Here is a 21706-nt window from a genome sequence, read left to right as displayed (position 1 = left end):
ATAGTTCAATTAATTTATATCATTAATTTGTCCTTTATAAATTGTTTAATTATTGTAACAAATCGAAAATATACTTAAAACACAAGATCACATAGGTACATTTACTTGGTAAAGTATTAATGGTCCCATATTTTTTACCAGATCTTACATATTGCTTTTTGATAATGAAAATCAGTTTTTATTATTAGAACTTGAAAATTAAGCTAGTTTCATAATGTTATGCATGCTGTGAAAATTATTTTTTCCAAACTCTAACGTTTTAAAATATCACAAAACCGACAGATCTTTCTCAAATTAAGTCTGTGACCGGGAGGAAAAAGGTCTTAAATCAATTTGTTGTGAAAATGAAATGTTTATAAATTCTGAAAGCGGAAACAATTCTTTACAATCTGGTAAAACGGTTAAAGTAAAAAAAGACTCCTGACTGAATTTATAGAGCGTTACCAAATGTCCTTAAGTACTTTTTGAATTGAGCACACACAGAATAAAGGACTTAAGAATATTGAATACTTTATTCCTTACTTTCCATGCTTTCCTATTAAAAAGGTCTAACTTGTATTTTAGCTGTTTTATCACATACTGATGTCCTTTCCTTTTAAAACTTTAAGTACCAGGGTAAACAATCCTATAATTGTTTAAGACCCATTTTGCATTCCTAATAATTTACATTTATCATTTATTTTGATATGAAAAAGGTCTTATGTTTAAATAGTCCTTCTACTCAGTTTGGGTTCTAGTCTTAAAAGGGCTTAAGTGCAGCTATTTTTGGAAATAATCACGAAAATTGTTAAATGAGCAACATTACCTATTTTAGAAGAAATATAAACAAATATTATCCAGAAAAAACCTCTTAATTAAAAGATCTCTATAACTGACACCAATTTCAATCTTTCTACTGCTCTGCTGAAAAGTGGACAATTTTTACTTAAGACCTTTTTCCTCCCGGCCACAGAAGTAAAAATTGAGTTTCTTATAGCTGAATGTATATGTAAAAACTCGTTACTAAACTTCTGTTTTCAATTAAATTCAGACGAGATTACGTTTTTTTTTCATACCGCTCAAGAATCAGCCTTGCAAATAAACAACGTAAACCACGTAAAAAGAGCAGAGTCAGGTGAAATTCAACTTTCGTTGACAATGTCCTTGGAAATCGTAATGGCCTCTCATACTTTCGTTACGTTTCCACCCAGTCATTGTATCCGGAATGATCCTGTGCTTTCTTCCTCTGGGGACACGAAGTCAGCACAAAAGAGACAAAAGTGGAACGAAATAGTAACATTATGGCTATGACATCCAATATACTTCGGGGTCAAAGTCTTATTCTGCCCGCAGTCAGGTTTTCAATTGTTGCCGTATCTAGAGAAATAAAAGACAAACGAAAATCAAGCAGCGACACGAGTCATCGTTTTTAAGTGTAGAATATCTGAAACCAGTTTGAAATAAATGTGTGTCAGAATTGCGAGGGTAGTGGGAGAGTATGACCTCCATCTTGCTTCAGCTGAGAGGCTATATAGAGCCTTCGGATGGCCGCTGGACGTCTTATAACTAGCGGTTCCTGACATGGGAGCAAAGCAGCATGTGACGTCATAGCAGCATGTGGATCTCTGCGGCAGTGGTGAGTGTTTTGTTTTACGATTTACGTGTTGAGTGACGAAGTGTTGGTGAGGTATGGCTCTGAAAATGTGTGATTGTGGTAGGGAAATTTCGAAAGCTAAAGAATATTGGATGACGCCTCGGAGGTTATTCAGAGGCAATAAAATGGTGATGCAACTACAAATGGAGCAATGATATAATGACTATGGGACGGGAAAAACAAATACCCCGTGTCAAATTTTGAAAGAGAGCTTCCGACACGTCTTGTTTTTACGTTCACGACGTCACAGGTTTGTTTGCCAATGCTAACCGAAGACAGATGATTTTACTAATTTAATTATTTGTGGTACCATACTTTGAAAGGTATGAGTTTCGTACTTTGTAGCTATTTTAATTTTGTTAATTACATCCGTTTTTAAAAGCATTTATTATTTTTTACATGTACACGGACATCATTTTATTTTTACTTCAATTTTTATTGTACCTGAGTTTTTAAATGTACTTCACTCCCACCCCTTCTACTAAGGAAGTTCCAACTCCACACAGAACCAAGACCGCAGATAGTAAGCAGTACTGAGTTACTGAGTACAGTACGTTCCAGAAATATGTTCGCGTTTTCCAGTGACGAAAGAGCTTTCAATATTGAATCATATTTTCGCACAGGTAATGTCCGTTTACCTACGTCGCATCCCGATTTCCCCCACCTGCTTCTGCTCGCCCCTCTGTAATAGCTGGGCTGTCTTAGCTCTTTTCTGAAAACATTAATTTCTCTTAGGAATTGGAAGTTTACGTAATATTATACAGCTGTTTAATTTAACTTAAATAAAAGGGCCTCGTTAAGTAATTAACTGTCAGTGATTTCCTCCCTTTCTACAATCCTGCGGCATAACCACTTGGACGGACAGTAGATAGCATGTCTGAGTAATTTTATATTTTCGGGTCGGTCAGAAGTGAAGATTGCATTTGCAGTACGTAGAGTAGGTACAGAATTATTTCAACATGAGTTCTAGTACGAAGGACGAAACTGGCAATTGGAATTAGATGCAATAGTCTATAGTGCGATAATATGCACAAAAGAACTGAAGCCTGTATCGAAATGAACGGCCACCATTTTCAAAATTGTGTTTAAATATTCATATTATGATTATTTTTCAATTTAACTTCTTTCTCTATATTGTACGCTAATGTGCTATAGACAGTATAATATACACTGCATAATGAATACGTTCGCATAGATAACTCACTTCGTGAGTAAAAACACTTGTTCTTAATACAGTACTGTACTTTGATTAAAGAAAAACCTAATGAAAATTATCAAACTCAAAATCGCGATATTTCCTAGTTTACGTAAACTGATGAACTACTTTTCTTCCTTCCTATACCTAGTAGAGTGGTTTGTGTTTTACGCCAGTATCATCGAACTCCAATCTTGGAGGGGGGAGCAAGCGGTGTTTCCGGTTCTCTAAAGATATAGACAGGTTAATATTAAAAATGTTAGTAAAAATAAAATGATGTCCCTGTACAAGAAATTACTGAATTTACCCGTTAATGATTCTGAGAAATTTTCGTCGAGAATGTTACTGGAATTGTGGCCAATTAGCCAGGAATTCATTCACGCAATAATCAACATCATGACGATACTGCTCTGAAACAAAAATTTCTGTACGTAAAGTTAAATATTAAATTTGTAATGCTGTTGTAATACTCATTTTCATCCTTTAATATCTAAAATAATCAAATAAATTTTGATTGTAGTAACAACATGGATGACATTTATTTAATGTTTTTGACATAAGGCTGCATTCATTTCTTGACAAAACCAAAGAACAATACCCAATGACAACATGACATATGGCGTGCAACGTTTGTTATGCATTAAGGATTAAACTCACCCGTGATGATGGCCTCATTGATGTAATATACAATCAAGTGCCAAAAACTCCAATTTAAAAATAAACACGGAGTATTCGAATGAATATACACCAAGAAATTTCACTTTTTTTATTATACGAAGAAACTGAAGAGAAAGTACTACATCGCAAAAAAAAAAATAAAAAAATAGCTGGGTGGTTTTCGGTCTCACGTTCGTCCGACTGCGTACAGCGATTTCTCCTGAATTAATTAATGGGTTTTGTCCATATCTAGTGTGCACGATGCAGTTTATTTATGTAATGAACTTATTTTCATAACAATATTGTTAAGTCCTTATTAAAAGTACAATTTGAAATATTGACAAGATTATAAATATTGTTTCGCTTGTGTCTGAGTGGTTAATCATTCGTTTTCCACCTTGACGACATGGGTTCGATCCCTGCCTGAGATAAGGTGAAAATTGTGATAGACAAATCTGGTGCTGAGGGATTTTTCTTGGGTTTCTGTTGCTTTCATTCACAATAACACGAGTGATTTATCTATAGAAGTTCAAAATTTACGAGTTCTATTTATTTTTTAATTTTAGTAGGTTATTTTACGACGCTTTATCAACATCTAGGTTATTTAGCGTCTGAATGAGATGAAGGTGATAATGCCGATTAAATGAATCCGGGGTCTAAGACCGAAAGTTACCCAGCATTTGCTCATATTGGGTTGAGGGAAAATCCCGGAAAAAACCTCGAATAGGTAACTTGCCCCGACCGGGAATCGAACCCGTGCCACCTAGTTTCACGGCCAGATGAGCTAACCTTTAATCCACAGGTGTGGATTTTATTTGTTTATATCCACTGTAAGTGCTATGGTCATATCGCGAATTTACTATAATAATTATTATTATCAATATTATCATTATTACCATTATTATTATTATAATAATAATTATTATTATCATTATTATTATTATAATTATTATCATTATTATTATTATTATTATTATCATTTTAACAGAAATAAAGTCTGTACATCAATATCGAACAGATGTTAACAAACATGAGTGCAGTGAAAACAAGAGCTAGATTTAAACAAGAATATGGCCCTGAAAAATTTATCGAAGCAACAAAGGAGAAAATGAATTAATTCGACAGACTTTACTATACTAATCTCCCTCAAGGGGAGGGGGACGGTATGGAACTGCCCCCACACGTAGGCCGCTTGAGTGTACTCATTCTATTACCCTTTAACTCTATTAAATATAGAGTATAATCTAAATTTAACAGAAGAAATACTGAAATCAGAAGTAAACGCTGAAATAATGAAACAATTGTCTTTAGAGACAATTAATATTAGGTACCCTCCACAAAACTGGCTTCATTTATACACTGACGGATCCTTGATCTCCAGAGAACAAGGTGCAGGTGCAGGTGTTACGTGCTGTCTCTTCTCACTTTACAGATCTCTTGGATATGGAACAAGTTTTGATGGAGAAATCATTGCAATAAGTGAAAGTATCAGGAATCTTCTATGCTATATCAATAAATTTAAAGATGCAGTTATATTGACAGACTCCAAAGCAGCTATTCTATCAATAGTCTCTAGACATACACCTTCATCTCAAACAGCAGAAATAACTAAAATGCTCTCTCAATTAATAACATTCAATAAAATATTCCAATGGATACCATCCCATTGTGGAATCCTGGGAAACGAGAATGCGGATGCTTTAGCAAAGAAGGGCAGCACTGCTGCTTACAGACATGTTACTAAATCTACGTATTACTCTGTGAAAAGATTTATTAAATCTACATACTTAGACTTCAACAAACAAAATTTGATAACACAATCTCAAGGGAAAAAATGGAACTCTCTGCATCATAATCCATAGTTGATTCCCGATTTACCACGCAAATCGTCTGTAGCTACATTTAGATTGACAATAGGCCATGACTGTTTGGCAAGCATCTGCATAGAATTGGAATATATCAGTCCCCTAACTGCCCATTGTGCAACTCAAACCAAGAAATGGATTCGGAACACCTCAAAATCTGTGCTTCAGTGGCTGACCATGATAATATCTTTGAAAAAAATTGGAGTGCAAGAGGTCAAATGACTTTATTGTCAAACGCCTGGCATTAGAAAACAACAACATTTATTTATTTCTTGTTTGTCCATAAAAGAGTTAAAGACCATAAGACTTGTCAAAGAAAGAAATAATAATTAAATTTAAATCCTTAAATAACTGTCACAATTTATTAGGCCTAATGGTTATACAAATAAAACATTAGGTGAAGATTATAAGTTGAATATGACTACCGCTTTCGCCGTGTGTGACATCATCAGGGATTAAGAGATAACATATATCACGTTGTATGAACATAAAAACATCAGGTGTGTAAAAATATAATGTAACCTCACAAATTGCATGAAGATAGCTACCAATACTGATAAAAACGATAGCATACAATAAACATCTTAAACATAGAATTGCAATAAAAACAAATTGTTAATATGTGCAATTATTTACAAATTAAAATTCAGTATATTGAATGTGACAATAAATTATCGCCAAAGTAAACCCACATGTATTTCATCTAAATTGTAGCGACGAAGGTTTGTTAAAATTCTTTTGATGTATCTTGCATAAAATATCTTAAATCATTTGTATTTTTAAATTCGTCGGCCAAACGATTAGGTCTATATATTTTTATGCTCGACCATGCCGAAATGTAGTAATTATACACCTGGTAGCAGTCCTTTAATGCATGTCATTAAAGTACACCTATTCATTAAAGTTCAGGTTTTCGATTATTCTCGGATATGCAATCGAAAGACAATATTTAGGGACCTGATTGAAGACAAAAAGCTTTTCCTGGTTTTTACATATAGGAACATAACAAAAATTTGTCATTTTTAGTTGTTTTTAAGAGTATTTAATATACTAATACACTACGTATATCCTCAATGTTTATGTACCAAAAAACAAATGCACACGCAAAGCGCATCCCTCAAAGAACATGTGCGCTATCTGTTGGTGCTAGTTCAGGATATCCCTATTGGCAGCAATGGCAACCACAAATAAGCGTGTCTAAATACACAATGAGTACATTTCCAGAAGGCTGTGGTTTAGATATACGAAGCAAACGGATAGTACTTTTTGCTGCAACCTCTGTATTAGTTTTGTAGTCCATCCAAGTATAACCTGCATGTATTTTTCGCATGTATTTCATTTCTGCTGCCTTTATTCTTGATGCATCTGCTGCTATGATAGTCCAATTTTCATTGCCGTACAAGAGGGTGGGAAGAGCTAGTGTGTCGTACAGTTTCAACCTGATTTTATTTAAGGTTTTATATTGTTTATAATTCATGTTACAGTATTTTGAAATAATTATTTAATTTACTGCTGATATCTTTTTCTTCTTCATACGAAACCAAATTTCCTAAATAATTGAAAGCATGCACTTGTTCTAGTATCTCATTACTAATAACAATTTTACTTATTAATGGGTTCGAACCAGAGTGCTGCATTGGAGTTAAATCGCTCGCTTGAAATCAGTCGAGTGTCGCACCCTCGAGTGAGATACGATCGGTCGTGATACGCTCGTAATAAATAGAAGCACAGTACAAGATCATCTCACAGACATGTCTTATCTTGTATGGAAGGCGACAGATAAGATACACATATGTTTTTCTCACGCGGTAAAAATAAGGCTTTATTTTCTGCGTTTATGACAAACGTTTAATGGAACAGTCAATGGAACGGACCAAAACAGAAACATGAAGTTATAAATAAAATAGAATGAAAAACTTCGATATACAGATATTATTGCTAATTAATAATTATTCAATATTTGATTTACCACATATATAATATGATAGGTCCATACATAGTGTTCCGCCTATATACTGCGACAATGTAGAAACGTTTTACAAAATATTATTGATATAGCAGTAGATTAATAACAATATTAGTACAGAGATAACGTCACAGAAAATATAATAAAACGAATAATCATGCTGCACAACTGTTACAGACGCAAAGATTGATACACTAATTATTAGAGTTTATTATTATTATTATTATTATTATTATTATTATTATTATTATTATTATTACTAGAAAACTTGATACAGTACTTGCATTATTATGATTGTGTTCTCTGTTTATAGTAATTACATTTACATCCAATAACATCTATCAGATATGGCAAAAACAAAATCACTCCTGTGTGGGGGAAAAAAAAAAAATATATATATATTTACCTACAACATTTATATTGCATTTTAAAGCAAGTTTTGTAGTTGTACTATGGAGAGGTTAGTTAAACACTGCAAAGTTTTGAAATGATAAACATCTATGATGTTACTACACAGTTCATCATTGTAACAAGAACGAATGTCTAACGCTCGGCTTATACCGTTCGAGGATTTATCGCTCGTGACAATTTTACCCATCATGCATGTGCGCTACCTAACGGATTATGCTATGAACTACTTGGCGCTCGAGCGAAAATGTCCGATGCAGACCTCTGGTTCGAACCCTTGGCCTTCAACGCCATTAATAATAGTATTTACTTACTTATTACTGGCTTTTAAGAAACCCGGAGGTTCATTGCCGCCCTCACATAAGCCCGCCATTGGTCCCTATCCTGAGCAAGATTAATCCATTCTCTATCATCATATCCCACCTCCCTCAAATCCATTTTAATATTATCTTCCCATCTACGTCTCGGCCTCCCTATAGGTCTTTTTCCCTCCGGCCTCCCAACTAACACTCTATATTCATTTCTGGATTCGCCCATACGTGCTACATGCCCTGCCCATCTCAAACATCTGGATTTAATGTTCCCAATTACGTCAGGTGAAGAATATAATGTGTGCAGTTCTGCGTTGTGTAACTTTCTCCATTCTCCCATAACTTCATCCCTCTTAGCCCCAAATATTTTTCTAAGAACCTTATTCTCAAACACCCTTAATCTCTGTTCCTCTCTCAAAGTGAGAATCCAAGTTCCACAACCATACAGAACAACTGGTAATATAACTATTTTATAAATTCTAACTTTAAGAATTTTGACAGCAGACTAGAAGACAAAAGCTTCTCAACCGAATAATAACAGGCATTTCCCATATTTAGTCTACGTTTAATTTCCTCCCGAGTGTCATTTATATTTGTTACTGCTGCTCCAAGATGTTTGAATTTCTCCATGTCTTCGAAGGATAAATCTCCAATTTTTATAGTACCATTTCGTACAATATTCTGATCTCGAGACATGATCATATACTCGTACTTTCTCTTTTCGGTATTTACTTCCAAACCTATCGCTTTACTTGCTGCAAGTAAAATTTTCGTGTTTTCTCTAATCGTTTGTGGATTTTCTCCTAACATACTCACGTCATCCGCATAGACAAGAATCTGATGTAACCCGTTCAATAATAATAATAATAATAATAATAATAATAATAATAATAATAATAATAATAATAGTGATAATAATAATAATAATTTGAACTGGTAATGGAAATTACGGGAAAACGGCTGAACGGATTTTAATGAGTGACCCCTCATTTTCATGCCTGGCATCCAAAGTTTTTCGGAAAAGTAGTAGTTTTCAGTGAAATGTCAATTTTCCTACATAATTTTCCTATTTTCCGAAATCCATCTGTTGTCAGTTTTGAGAATTAATTTTGAATCACGGCCGACTTGATTGTATTTCAGAACAAAACACACACTACAATAAACAATAGGCTATTACACGAAGGCCATTACCTGCAGGATTGCCGACATATTTAGAGCTCAATTGAATTTGTTATTAATAACTGATTCTGCAGTGTATAATTTTCTGAGGACAGCTGTGGATTGAATATTCAAATCTGCGAAACTTGAGGTGGTTTGATGACATTATTACCATTAGAAATTAAATATTATTATAGTTAATATCATGATGCGTCTATTTTTCATTAATTGTACATAATATTGATGCTATATTGATGACATGAAAGTGAAACGTTTTGAGGTTATGTAAGTAAATGTATAGAATATCTTAATTTAGATCTTCATTTCTATAATTTACTGAGTGGCTGCTATATAACTACAAAACTTAAGTAAGATAATAATATTGTTATTAAAAATTAAATATTTTTATACTTACTAACCCAGTGGGGTTGGGTCTTTTTTATATACCGTACTTAATGGCGTTGTAGTGTAGATATTGATATGTGTCATTGTCTTCAGTATTGGCTAGAGAGAGAGCAAAAATTACAGTTCCTGAGGAAAGATAAAAAGGTATTACTTACTGATAAACAGGGAAAGGATTTATATGTAAATACATATTTACTTATAAAGCTAATATAATTTATATTTTGCATTATCTTTATGTTTCACAATGTGTAGGGTTGAAAAATCCTACTTTTATTTTCCATATTTTTCCATATTTTAGAGTTTAGTACATATTTTCGTTAATTTCCATATATTTTCCATATTTCATATAAAACAGTCCATATTATATTAGGTTTAACAATAAAACAAAACAAAATTCCATTAACTTTTAAAAATACATTTCAACAATAGAGATTTAAACACATGTTCAGTAATCCCTTTAACATCAGAGTTATTTGAAAATTAGCAGTCCTATCAACAATGGGAAAGTAAGTTACAAAACTGTATTAATTTAATTTAAAATTTTTAACAGACTTCAGTTGTGCAGCTCAACAGTTAAATGCCAGTCAGAGTACACATAGGTTCAGTTTTGTAAATCATACTATAAAGACGGTAAATATGCCAAAAGTACGTCATTCAGTCAATTTAAAATCAAAACTAACAAGTTACATTTCAGAATTTAAAGAAGATGGTTTATCAACTGACAATAAAATATTATTTTGTAATTTGTGTCAGTGTGCAGTATCATCTACACAAAAGTTCCTGGTGCAACAACACATTACAACTAGTAAACATCAGGCCAACAAACAACTAAATTCCAAGCAGAGACAATTGTTTTTAACACAACCAACAACATCGAATGTAAGATCTGAGTTTAACATCGACCTGTGCCGTTCTCTCATCTCTGCTGATATTCCTCTCTACAAACTAAAGAATAAGGTCTTCAGGGAATTCCTTGAAAAATATACTCAACATACAATCCCGGATGAGTCAACACTTAGGAAGACGTATGCTCCATCCATCTACGATGAGACAATACAGAAGATAAGAGATGAAATTAAAGATAGTTCAATTTGGGTTTCCATTGATGAGACTCCCGACAAAGAAGGTAGACTTGTTGGTAATGTAGTTATCGGTTTGTTAAGTGAACAATATTCTGAACGAATTCTTTTACATTGTGATGTTCTAGAAAAGTGCAATAACAAAACTATAGTTAAACTGTTCAACGAAGCTATGGGTATCCTGTGGCCAAAGGGTATTATGTACGATAATGTGTTATTCTTTATTAGCGATGCTGCCCCTTATATGGTCAAAGCTGGACAAGCATTATCTGTTGTATATCCTAAATTGACTCATTTTACTTGTGTGGCGCATGCATTTCATCGTGTGGCAGAAGTGGTCAGAGACAATTTCCCTAAAGTAGATTTGTTGATTTCATCAGTGAAAAAAGTATTTCTCAAAGCTCCCAGTAGAGTTAACGTGTTGAAAGAAATGTACCCTGAAATTCCATTGCCACCAAAGCCAATTTTAACTAGATGGGGTACATGGCTAGAAGCAGTTGAATATTATGCCGAACATATAGACTCTATTAACAATGTTCTCCTTGCATTGGACTCTGAAGATGCAGTCTCAATTGATACTGCGAAAACAGTTACCTGTGACATAAGTGTGAAGAATGACTTAGCTCACATTCAGCATACATTTTCATGCATCATAAAAACGCTCAAAAGTCTCCAAAATAGGCACCTTTCACTATCTGAAAGTTTTGAAATTATAAATAGTACTGTGGAACAACTGAATCGTGGTAGAGGTAAAGTTGCAGATGCAGTAAGAGCTAAGGTGGACACTGTACTTTCAAAAAACCCTGGATATGAAGAACTACAAAAGGTTGTTGCTGTGATGAGTGGTGAATCAACAGTGAAGATTAACTTGGACTTATCCCCAGCAGACATTGTGAAATTGAATTATGTACCAGTTACTTCTTGTGACGTCGAACGCTCTTTTAGTCAGTATAAATCTATCCTCAGAGACAATAGAAGAAGATTCACTTTTCAGCACTTGAAAGAAATGTTTGTAACCTATTGTTATGGTAACAGACAATAAAAATTGTGTTTTGTTGAAACTACATTGGAAGATAAGGTACGTCCATTATATTTTTTGTTTAGTTTGATTAAAATGTACCAATATTTAACGTACATAGTCATTTTTTTTATAATTTTAAGTCCATATTTAATTCCATATTTTGGTAAAAATCCATATTTAATTCCATATTTTGGTAAAAATAACTACATATATATTTACATATTTCATATATTTTTAGTCCATATAAATCCGTTCCCTGCTGATAAAATAAGAGGCCTAGAAAATTTTGTACTCTCCAGATCATTTCAGCAAGATCTCTTAGGAGGATAAAATGATTTTACGCTCTACATTTCAAGTGCTACATGCAGCAGCTATACGAAAATGCTATTGTTTGAAAGCTTAGCAAACCTGACATTTTTTTTAACTTTTGCCTACAATCCACAATGAACTGAAATAGCTACTGCTATCGTCCTGACATTGATACTTGCATTTTCGCGTTGAAACTCAAAAACTGAAGTTGGATAGGTTCAAGAAAAAGTATTTGGCCTAAAAAAAATCCATTCAGAGGGAGTATGTTTCATTATTATGGAAGCAAATAACTATCAAAAAGACAAGTATTCTTCATTGAAAAGAAATCTGAAAAATGTTTATTTGAACGTCTAACGAACTTAGTTTGCAGCAGCGTTTGCTGCACAAGCCACTAGTAATAATAATAATTTTATTTTATTTTATTTAACTGCGAACGATTAAATCTATATCATGCCAAATTTAATCTCACAACTGTAGTCTTCAGCAATTAAGAAAAGTCATTCATGTTGACCACAGGGCAGACTGAAATAAGAAGGTCTGATTAGATAAGAAACTTAACTTTTCTGTCTTTGTGGGAGGGTCAAATCTGGCTTGAAAACCTCCATTTACGGATAAAGTAAAAATAATATCAAGTACACCTGCTTCAATACGTAGGCCAGGATTTCCAGGAATTGAAACTACAATAAATCTTAAACACGCAGCCTGCTAGTGTAAATTCGAGTTTTCTTTGAATATACTTGGTCTATAGGCCCAGACAAAATTTTGAAAGTCGAAGAGGCATCTCCCGGTTTCTAACAGAATAATGAAGTTGCAAGAGCAGCAAGTATGACTTCAAAGACAAGATGAGTTGAAGGAGCAGTTTTAAGTGGCCAAGATCCGGAATTTTGAACATCAAACGACTTTCTCTACTCATGGAAGGTAAAAAAAAAAAAAAAAACTTGAACCTTCAAGCTTACGAAGCGACACCCACACGGTCACTTTCACATGACATCGTGTTTCAGAAAACCCGTCCGGCGTATTTGGTTCACTTTGTTCACTTTACGAACTTGTTAGTGTTCATGGACAGTTACGAGGGGAAACTTCGTACATTCAAGCACTGTCGGTTGTCCTTCAAATTTCACTTCTTAATTACAGACTAGGAGACGATGAGAAATGGTAAGAGCGTTTTGTTTACAGTCGTCACTTTCTTCTCACATCTTCTATTTAAGATGTTTGCGTGCTTCCTCTCTGTCATCTGTCTTGATTGTCATTACATGTCAAGTTAACCTTGTATGTTTCCTTGAGGCGTTCTGCAACTCGATGTGTTGTCCTTGGTGGGGTTGAGGTTGCCTTACTGGAAGAATAACTCGAAATTCTCGGCTTCAAAATCCACCGGAAGCCAAAGACTTCGAAAAGGGACAAAATCCCTACCATGGAGGAAAAAAAAGCCCTCTGTCCCGTGTTGTGTATACAGGATGAACCGGAAGTAATGTAATTAATTTCAGAGGGTTATTCTTTGAGTTATATCAAACAAAAAAGTTTAATAAAATTTCGCTCGTTTCTGTATATTTTTCGATGTAAAAATAGTTTTATATTAAACATTTCATAGCGAATATATTTTAATGTACCGAAGTACATATGATATTTCCATGCAGATATTCTGCGTCATCATACGATGAAAGAGTAATAGAACGGAGAAAAATTCTCTCCGGCACCGGGATTTGAACGTGGGTTTTCAGCTCTACGTGCTGATGCTTTATCCACTCTTTCATCGTATGATGACGTAGAATATCTGCATGGAAATATCACATGTACTTCGGTACATTAAAATATATATGATATGCGTAAATCACTTCGTGATTTAAGACGGCGCTTATTCCGTCGGATCCCGGCCAACTAGTCATTCATAACGAGTGCACCTCAGCACATGTGTGGACTTCAGTCCTGGTTCATATACATCTATGACGTAGTGCAGAGGGCGGCCACTAGAGGGAACCCAAGAGTTGGTACAAACTGAGACGATTCTGTCCGACACAGGGATGGGTATCCGGTGTGGCTTAGTGGATAAAGCATCAGCACGTAGAGCTGAAAACCCGGGTTCAAATCCCGGTGCCGGAGAGAATTTTTCTCCGTTCCATTACTCTTTCATCGTATTTCATAGCGTGTTTTGGAAAAGCCATTGATTTAATTCCCAACATAGGCGCAGAGAGAACCGTTTCCTTGGGGGAGCAAAGCAAAACCATAGAATCCCCATATAACGAGGTTGTGGAAGACATAATTTACCTCCTCCCCACCGTTATAGCTTGACCTTGGTACAGTATATCAGAATATGATCATTTAATAAAGGTATTGTAAAATAAAGTAAAATTGTAACAAAATATATAAACAATTTCACTTTCCTTTCCTCTTGTTCGGAAGAGGGACCCGAAGGCTTGCACTGCAACCTGAGGCTTATTGTGCTTATCACTCCTGTGAATGATTGGGTAGCCGACCGGCCGCACTCTTGTACAAGTACAGCACACCGTACCGTGAACTTAACTCGGGCCATTGTATGGATGATATGTGACTTAATGATGGCGAAATGAGTCCGAAGTCCAACATCGAAAATTACTCAGCAATTCTGCTTAAATTGGTTGAAAGAAAACCCCAACCAGGATTTGAACCCGGGCCCCGCTCATTTCATGGACAGACGTACTAACCATTACTCCACAGCAGTGGACCAATTTTACATTTACTTTATCTGTTTATTTAAAAAAGCAAGATATCATATGAAATGTAAATTATAATTATTTTATTTAATATCGTCTTTAAGTTTACACATACCGGGATCACTTTTCTTTTTTTTTCTTTTTTTTTTTTTGCATTGTTGTGCAGTATGTTATTCATATTTCTCCAAGTAGCTGCTTGAACACCTGCAGAGTTCTAAGATATTATTACAGGCTATTAAAGTAGCCACGTTCAATTAGTAGGCTAGCGGTGTCAAAGAGGACGGAAGCTTTGTAGTTTCAATAATTTTAATATGTCGCGCTGTCCATTGTCGTCAAGTCTTTTGAAGGCCGCTCCAATACTCCACGCGGAGTGTATGGACGGAAGCTTTGTAGTTTCAATAATTTTAATTATGTCGCGCTGTCCATTGTCATCAAGTATTTTGAAGGCCGCTCCAATACTCCACGCGGAGTGTATATATAAACCAGAGTTGCAATTTTTAGCAGTGTGTCTTGTTCCATGTTATATTAATATATAGCAGCAACAAACAAGACGTGACAACGTCGCATTTTCATTTTATTATCGGTGCATGCAATAAAGACCTACAAATCTTAAAAAGAGTGCTGCTGCCTAATAATTAAACGAGGCTACTATACAAAAGAAACATTACAGTGCTTCCATTCCTCAGATGAGGTATAGAAGTTCTCATTAATTCAGAAATTTAAAATAAATATTATAGTCCAGACACATGATCTGAAGACATTAATTCGTCAATTTAAGCATAGAAACTTAATCATCAACAAAAGCAAGAAAAATGTTCTGAATTCAATATTTTATAATGTTAATAGAAAAGAAAGAGTTTAGTCAAGTTTGGGGGGGCAGTGCCCCCATGCCTCCCCATAACTCCGCCTATGATTCCCAATATACTCTATCAGTTTAAGAGAGGAGTGTATTATGATAAGAAGTGACTGAAAAAAATTATTTTTGCCCTTTAAATATGTAGAAATTTGATCCGAAATAATGTTTGCACATTTAAAGAACGAAATTAAAATTCTTTCAATCATTTATTATCATAATACACACTACTCTCTTAAATTGACTGAACATATTGGGAATTAAATCAATGACTTCTCTAAAACACGCTATGAAATGTGTCACATAAAACAATTTTTATCTCGAAAAGGAAGTAAAAACGAGCAGAATTGTATTAAACTATTTTGTTTGAAATATCTCGATGAATAACCCCTTGAAATTAATGACATTAGTTACGGTTTATCTTGTATATGACACATAAAAGGATCTTTTCTCTACAGTTTTAGTAGAGTCACTCTACAATCTAATAAAATTAGTCCTCAGTACTGCACCTCATTGAGTCCTTGGATTTTTCGTGGCTTTTCTAGGGTCCTAATAAAAATGTCGGGATGAGCTTTAAAAGAAACGGGTCACAGATCTGCACTCTTTCCTACAAAAAAATATTTATGAAATGCTACATTTCACAGCAGAGATATTAATAAATAAGTATGCCAAGTTTCATCACTCTAGCTTTAACCACTGAGAAATAAAACGAATACTTGCCGTTTAAAACGTAGAACATTTTTTTTAGATAATTAAATTTAAAGTTTTGGTTACACACAACTCGTCCATTAACACAACTTCTACCAAATTATATAGAAGTATACTTATAATTAAGATATTGAGATAAAATATTCATGAAACCGTACATTTTCAGAGCGAAAATAAAAAAATATATAACTTTTAAATGGTAGCGCATTCATTGCCTTAAAAGAAAAGTAGTTCCTTCGCTTATCTTCGAGTTAACAAGCATAAATAGGGGACTAATTAAACTGTTAATTTTCAGAGGTAACGGTTGCAAAGCTAGGTACCTAAAAATCGAGTGTAATAAATAATGATGACGATGATAATAATAATAATAATAATAATAATAATAATAATAATAATAATAATAATAATAATAATAATAATAATAATATATTTTAGCTGACAGATTTAAAGCCATAAGGCCTTTTCTTCCACTCAACCAGCAAAAAGTATATGTACATATGAATAAACGTACAAACTACGAAGGATACAGCAATTTGATTTCGATAAAAGTTACGTGTATACAAGAGTATACTTTGAGAGAGGAACAGAGATGAAGGGTGTTTGAGAATAAGGTTCTTAGGAAAATATTTGGGGCTAAGAGGGATGAGGTCACAGGAGAATGGAGAAAAATACACAACGCAGAGCTGCAAGCATTGTATTCTTCACCTGACATAATTAGGAACATTAAATCCAGACGTTTGAGATGGGCAGGGCATGTAGCGCGTATGAGCGAATCCAGAAATGCTTATAGAGTGTTAGTTGCGAGTCCGGAGAGAAAAAGACCTTTGGAGAGGTCGAGACGTAGATGGGAGGATAATATTAAAATGGATTTGAGGGAGGTGGGATATGATGGTAGAGACTGGATTAATCTTGCTCAGGATAGGGACCAATGGCGGGCTTATGTGAGGGCGGCAATGAACCTCCGGGTTCCTTAAAAGCCAGTAAGTAAGTGAGTAAGTATACAAGAGTTACTTATGAATTAAAAAGTAAAATACTATGAACTATTAATTAAACAATGAAATACAAACTGTGTACCAGAATTAAAGTAAAATAGGCCTACATAGAATGTTAATATGTTAGAAATAATGTTAGATTTTAAGAAGAGATTATTATGAAACAATTGTGGAAAATACAGCACTATCAGGATGCATGTCTAAAGAAAGAAATTACTATATAGTCAGTGACCGTTTAAGGAGTTAAGTACAGCTTACAGCAGTAAAATTTTGGAAATATTCAACATTATTTTCCTCCATTACTGCATCTTATACAATAATGAAAATTAGTATGTGTAAAACACTGTCCTGCTATATGAAAAAAAAATATATATATTTTTATGATTAAAAGAAATTATTAATATTCGTTTTTTTCAAAATTCAAAGTTCACTGTGCAGTGATGAAGCGCTTCCTTCATAACTAAAAAACTATCCAACATTCTGTGATGAAATTTTTTGTGCGTGTGTTTTTTTAGGTATGCATGTCATATCTACAATATAATGCAAAATCACTTCTCTACCTTTAATAAATTGTCTGATAAAAATAAATTCCTTTAAAAAATGGTCAAATATCAGTATTTTCTTCTAACACAAAATAAAAAAAAATATATTATTTATTAAGGAATGTAGTTGAAAGAGCATGATATTGTAAACTTGAGTTTCAGTAATAAAATAAAAGAAAGAGAACACGAAAAAGTTAACAAGTTTATGAGTTATGAGGGAAACGCTTCATCACAGCACAGCGAACTGCCACCATTCTGAATTTTGAATATATATATATATATATATATATATATATATATATATATATATATATATATATATATAAACAAATTTTTTAAAATCGTAACAATATTTCTTTCATATAGCAAAATGACAGTGTTATACACATACCAATTTTCATTATTGTACAAGATAAGTAATGGAGGAAAAAATGTTAATATTTCCAAAAATGTTACTGCTGTAAGCTGTACCTAACGCGTTAACCCAGTATAATTAGAGTGAATTTGCTAAGAAGGTTATACTTTAAGCTATTTTTAAAAGTGTATCATCTTGCAGCCCCCTAATACTTTGTGACAAGGAATTCCATTGTCGCGAGGTGGATACTGTAAAAGATGATGAATAACATGCCACAGATATGAGCTGAATCATTACATCTGTTCTCAATTTTCCAAACCTAAAATTATAATGTAACATTTTAATTTTGCGTATTTTTCTTATAGAGTATTTTTAAAGTTTTGTTCCCTTGTTGCAGGTACTCCTCACCGCCCTGGTGCTCCTGGAACCGGCCGAGGAGGTCGACGCAGGGCAGTAAGTATCAGGGACGCATCGTCCATGTTATCACTGGAAGTCCTATTTTAAGAAACCACAGATGAATATGTGTTATTCAATCTATTGAGATTTTACATATAAAAAAGGCTAGCAACAGAGTGCTCGTCCCTCTGTTCTCTGTAGATCAGACTGTCAAGTAAGAAACTTCACGCATCATGAGCCTCCTTTTTATTCTGATCATGTGCAACGAGAACTTCTGCTTCCGAAATCTCTTTTCCTCTCAGCGTCCCTTTTCTAAAACTTCGATTCTATTTGTACACGGTTCATGTTAACGCAGGTCAGTCAACAATGAGTCTTACTCATGTTTCTGTCAGTGAGAGTTCCATTAATCAGTTACAGCCACTTTCTGGTACTGGCCACCAGATGAAGTTACTCAAAGAAAGAAAATGTCTAAGAAAGTATTCAATTTACTATACACACTTCCGATTTAACTTATAGAGAAATGAATATATCAAAATAATATTGTATCCGTTCCCCGCTCAAGCGCGTGCGCCGGCTGGTGACTCAGCTCAGTAATAATGATTTTTCTGACCTTGACGTCGTCCGCGGGCATTAAGCGCAAACCATGGAAAGAGGAAGGGTTGTGTATATAAATAAGCAGCCTGTTGGATTAAGAAAACAGTGGTGCAAAAACTTCAAGCGGAACATGAAATTTTATGTCGTTATTTTTATATGGCTTCTTTCTGTTTGATATTTTCTATATTGTCTGTAAAACAGAAGTACTAATACCAATTTCTTAATATTGCAGTTGGGTTTTAAAGGTTAATAACTTAATCAAGAGTAAAGAAGGAATATTCACTTAAATTCCATAGTAGTATGACTATACTGTACTAAATGAATGAAACACATATTTCATAAAGAAAGTGATATCCCCAAAAAGAGACTGAGTATGACATGGTAAGTTGGAATTGATAATGATGGTACTTTTAGTCTTATAAAAGTAATCAATAAACTAATCAAAACAATATTACAGTACAAAGCAAAGTTACCTAGGTGCTGTATATGTTTTAAGTGTAACTAATATTCCATAACAAAACTCTTATCGCATTATGCTCTTAAGGTGATATTTGTGAGCAACTTCCTATCATCAGAATATTAAATTATTTTCTCGAAATCTGCTGAAGCTACAGAGCTGACATTTTTACAACACATGGGCACATATCTTTTGCTTATGATGTAACAGTAGTTGCTTTGTTAATTCATTTCCTTACAAACAATTTGCATGCGAATATTTTCAAAATTTTCAATACACTATCTTCAGTAATACGTATTTATGGTATATTAGACTTACGAAAACATTCTGTAAGACTACTAAATAAATAGGCCTATATCTGAAAATTTCACTTTTCTATAAAACAAAGTTGAGAAAATATTTCTTTTGAATAAAAAAATCAAACTTGTGAAAAATGAGCTTTAAAGTTAAAACTTACATCCTTATAATGCACTTATACTTCTCAGACAAATATAAAAATTAATATGGATACAGTTTTAATAAGTTCTCTTCCCTTTATCTATTGAATCAGTGTTGGCCATCCCTGTATATAGCTCAACCAAGCGGCATATACCTGTCTCTTTCCTTGCCGCTGTAAAGCGCTGATGCTCTCCTGAGCTCTAAAGCGCGCGCTTGTTCCTGTGGGCATCAATTGACATGCCTGAAATAGTAGAGGTTTCGTTCCACGCTTGTCTTGAAGTTGGGCGGAGGTAGAACGCTTCAGACCGCCCAATTTCAAGACAAGCGTGGAATAAGACCTTTGCCATTGGTTGAATAGCAATTATACTTCTCTCCTCCTCTGTCGGAAATGTTTACTTCTGCTGTCAGACATTATGAAACGAAGTATAGTTGGAGAGATTTTTTAAAATTTACTTTTTTACTTTTAAGGGGACACTTATGTGAGTTTTAAATCTTTTACAATTATCATCCAAAATTTATGAATTTTAAACTACATAAACATGCCAACAATACAATCACCTGTACAAAATTTAGTGCCATTAGGGCTAATAGTTTTGAAATTACATTTTTTAAATGTATTTTATATTGACGTCACTAAAAAGGCTCCTTGCGTCACAATTTTCACAATTTTTAGTTTATATTAGGTCAAAAGCTTCAAAATAGTCAAGGAAACATAAATTAATTAGCTCTTTGAGCTCGGTCTAAATAGAGAGTCACAATAAATATTTAAGAGAATTTTCTTAATTTTTCACCATTATTTCACCATAGTGTCTCCTTAAAGACTTTTCCACTTTTTAGCGATTGTCTTTTAATTTCTTTTATTCTCGACCATGCCGAAATGTACACCTAATCATTAAAGTTCAGGTTTTCGATTATTCTCGGATATGCAATCGAAAGACAACTAGCGAAACGAAGGCTGAAAATCCAATACTGTCGCAGAAGGTTATGTTCTGTTACTATAATAATTAGCGTTAATTGTAAATAATATTCAAATAAATTCAATTTTGTCATCTCGTTTTTCAGTGTCTAAGTCAATTTCCAGGTTATATCAAGATTAATGTTCATTTTACTCTTTAGATTACATCAAGGTCAATGACATTTGTTCCTAGGAAAAAATCAATACTTTCGCGTCTGCGCACATCTCACAATTTAGGAAATTGCACAAGGTCAGTTCCTCTCTCCAGTCACATAAGAATAACATGAATACTTATGAATAATTTCAAGTTAGAAATATGGTCGAGCATAAAAAGTCGTATGAAACTTGCCTATAATGGTAATTAAGACGCTCGTATGAAAATTATGAAATTCGCTTGCGCTCGTTTCATAAACATACTCGCGTCTTAATTACTACCATTATAGGCTCGTTGCATAATGTACTATTTCCATTCTGATCTTTAGTCCCATAAATATTCATGTAGTCTTCTGGATTTCATAACTTTCTTAATATTTCCTCTCTATTTAAATCTTAGACGTCTTAAATTCACGGAGGAAAAAATATACCTCCTCAACGATGCTCTTTCAGTAAACCCAGCAGAATCTTCGGAGCTTCTACATTCAGAATTAATGCAAGTGAAAAAAATACATTAAGTCTGCAGATAAGGTAGGGATTAAATTATACAGATCTATCATATGAGACTT

At 33.9% G+C, this 21706-nt stretch overlaps 1 protein-coding gene across 1 annotated transcript in view; it reads left to right on the top strand.

Annotated features, from left to right (window-relative positions):
• Window positions 1-1520: 1520 nt before the first annotated feature.
• LOC138714936 (uncharacterized) overlaps window positions 1521-21706 on the top strand; it is a 32266-nt gene continuing 12080 nt past the window's right edge. The window contains exons 1-2 of the mRNA XM_069847265.1: window positions 1521-1615; window positions 18542-18597. Of these exons, the coding sequence (XP_069703366.1) occupies window positions 1595-1615; window positions 18542-18597 (77 nt within the window). The 5' untranslated portion in view covers window positions 1521-1594. The remainder of the gene's footprint in view (window positions 1616-18541; window positions 18598-21706) is intronic.

Source organism: Periplaneta americana, chromosome 1 (genome assembly GCF_040183065.1).
Source record: "Periplaneta americana isolate PAMFEO1 chromosome 1, P.americana_PAMFEO1_priV1, whole genome shotgun sequence".
NCBI lineage: Eukaryota > Metazoa > Arthropoda > Insecta > Blattodea > Blattidae > Periplaneta > Periplaneta americana.
Note: the sequence above shows the minus strand (reverse complement) of the source record. Positions and strands in the feature narration are given on the sequence as shown.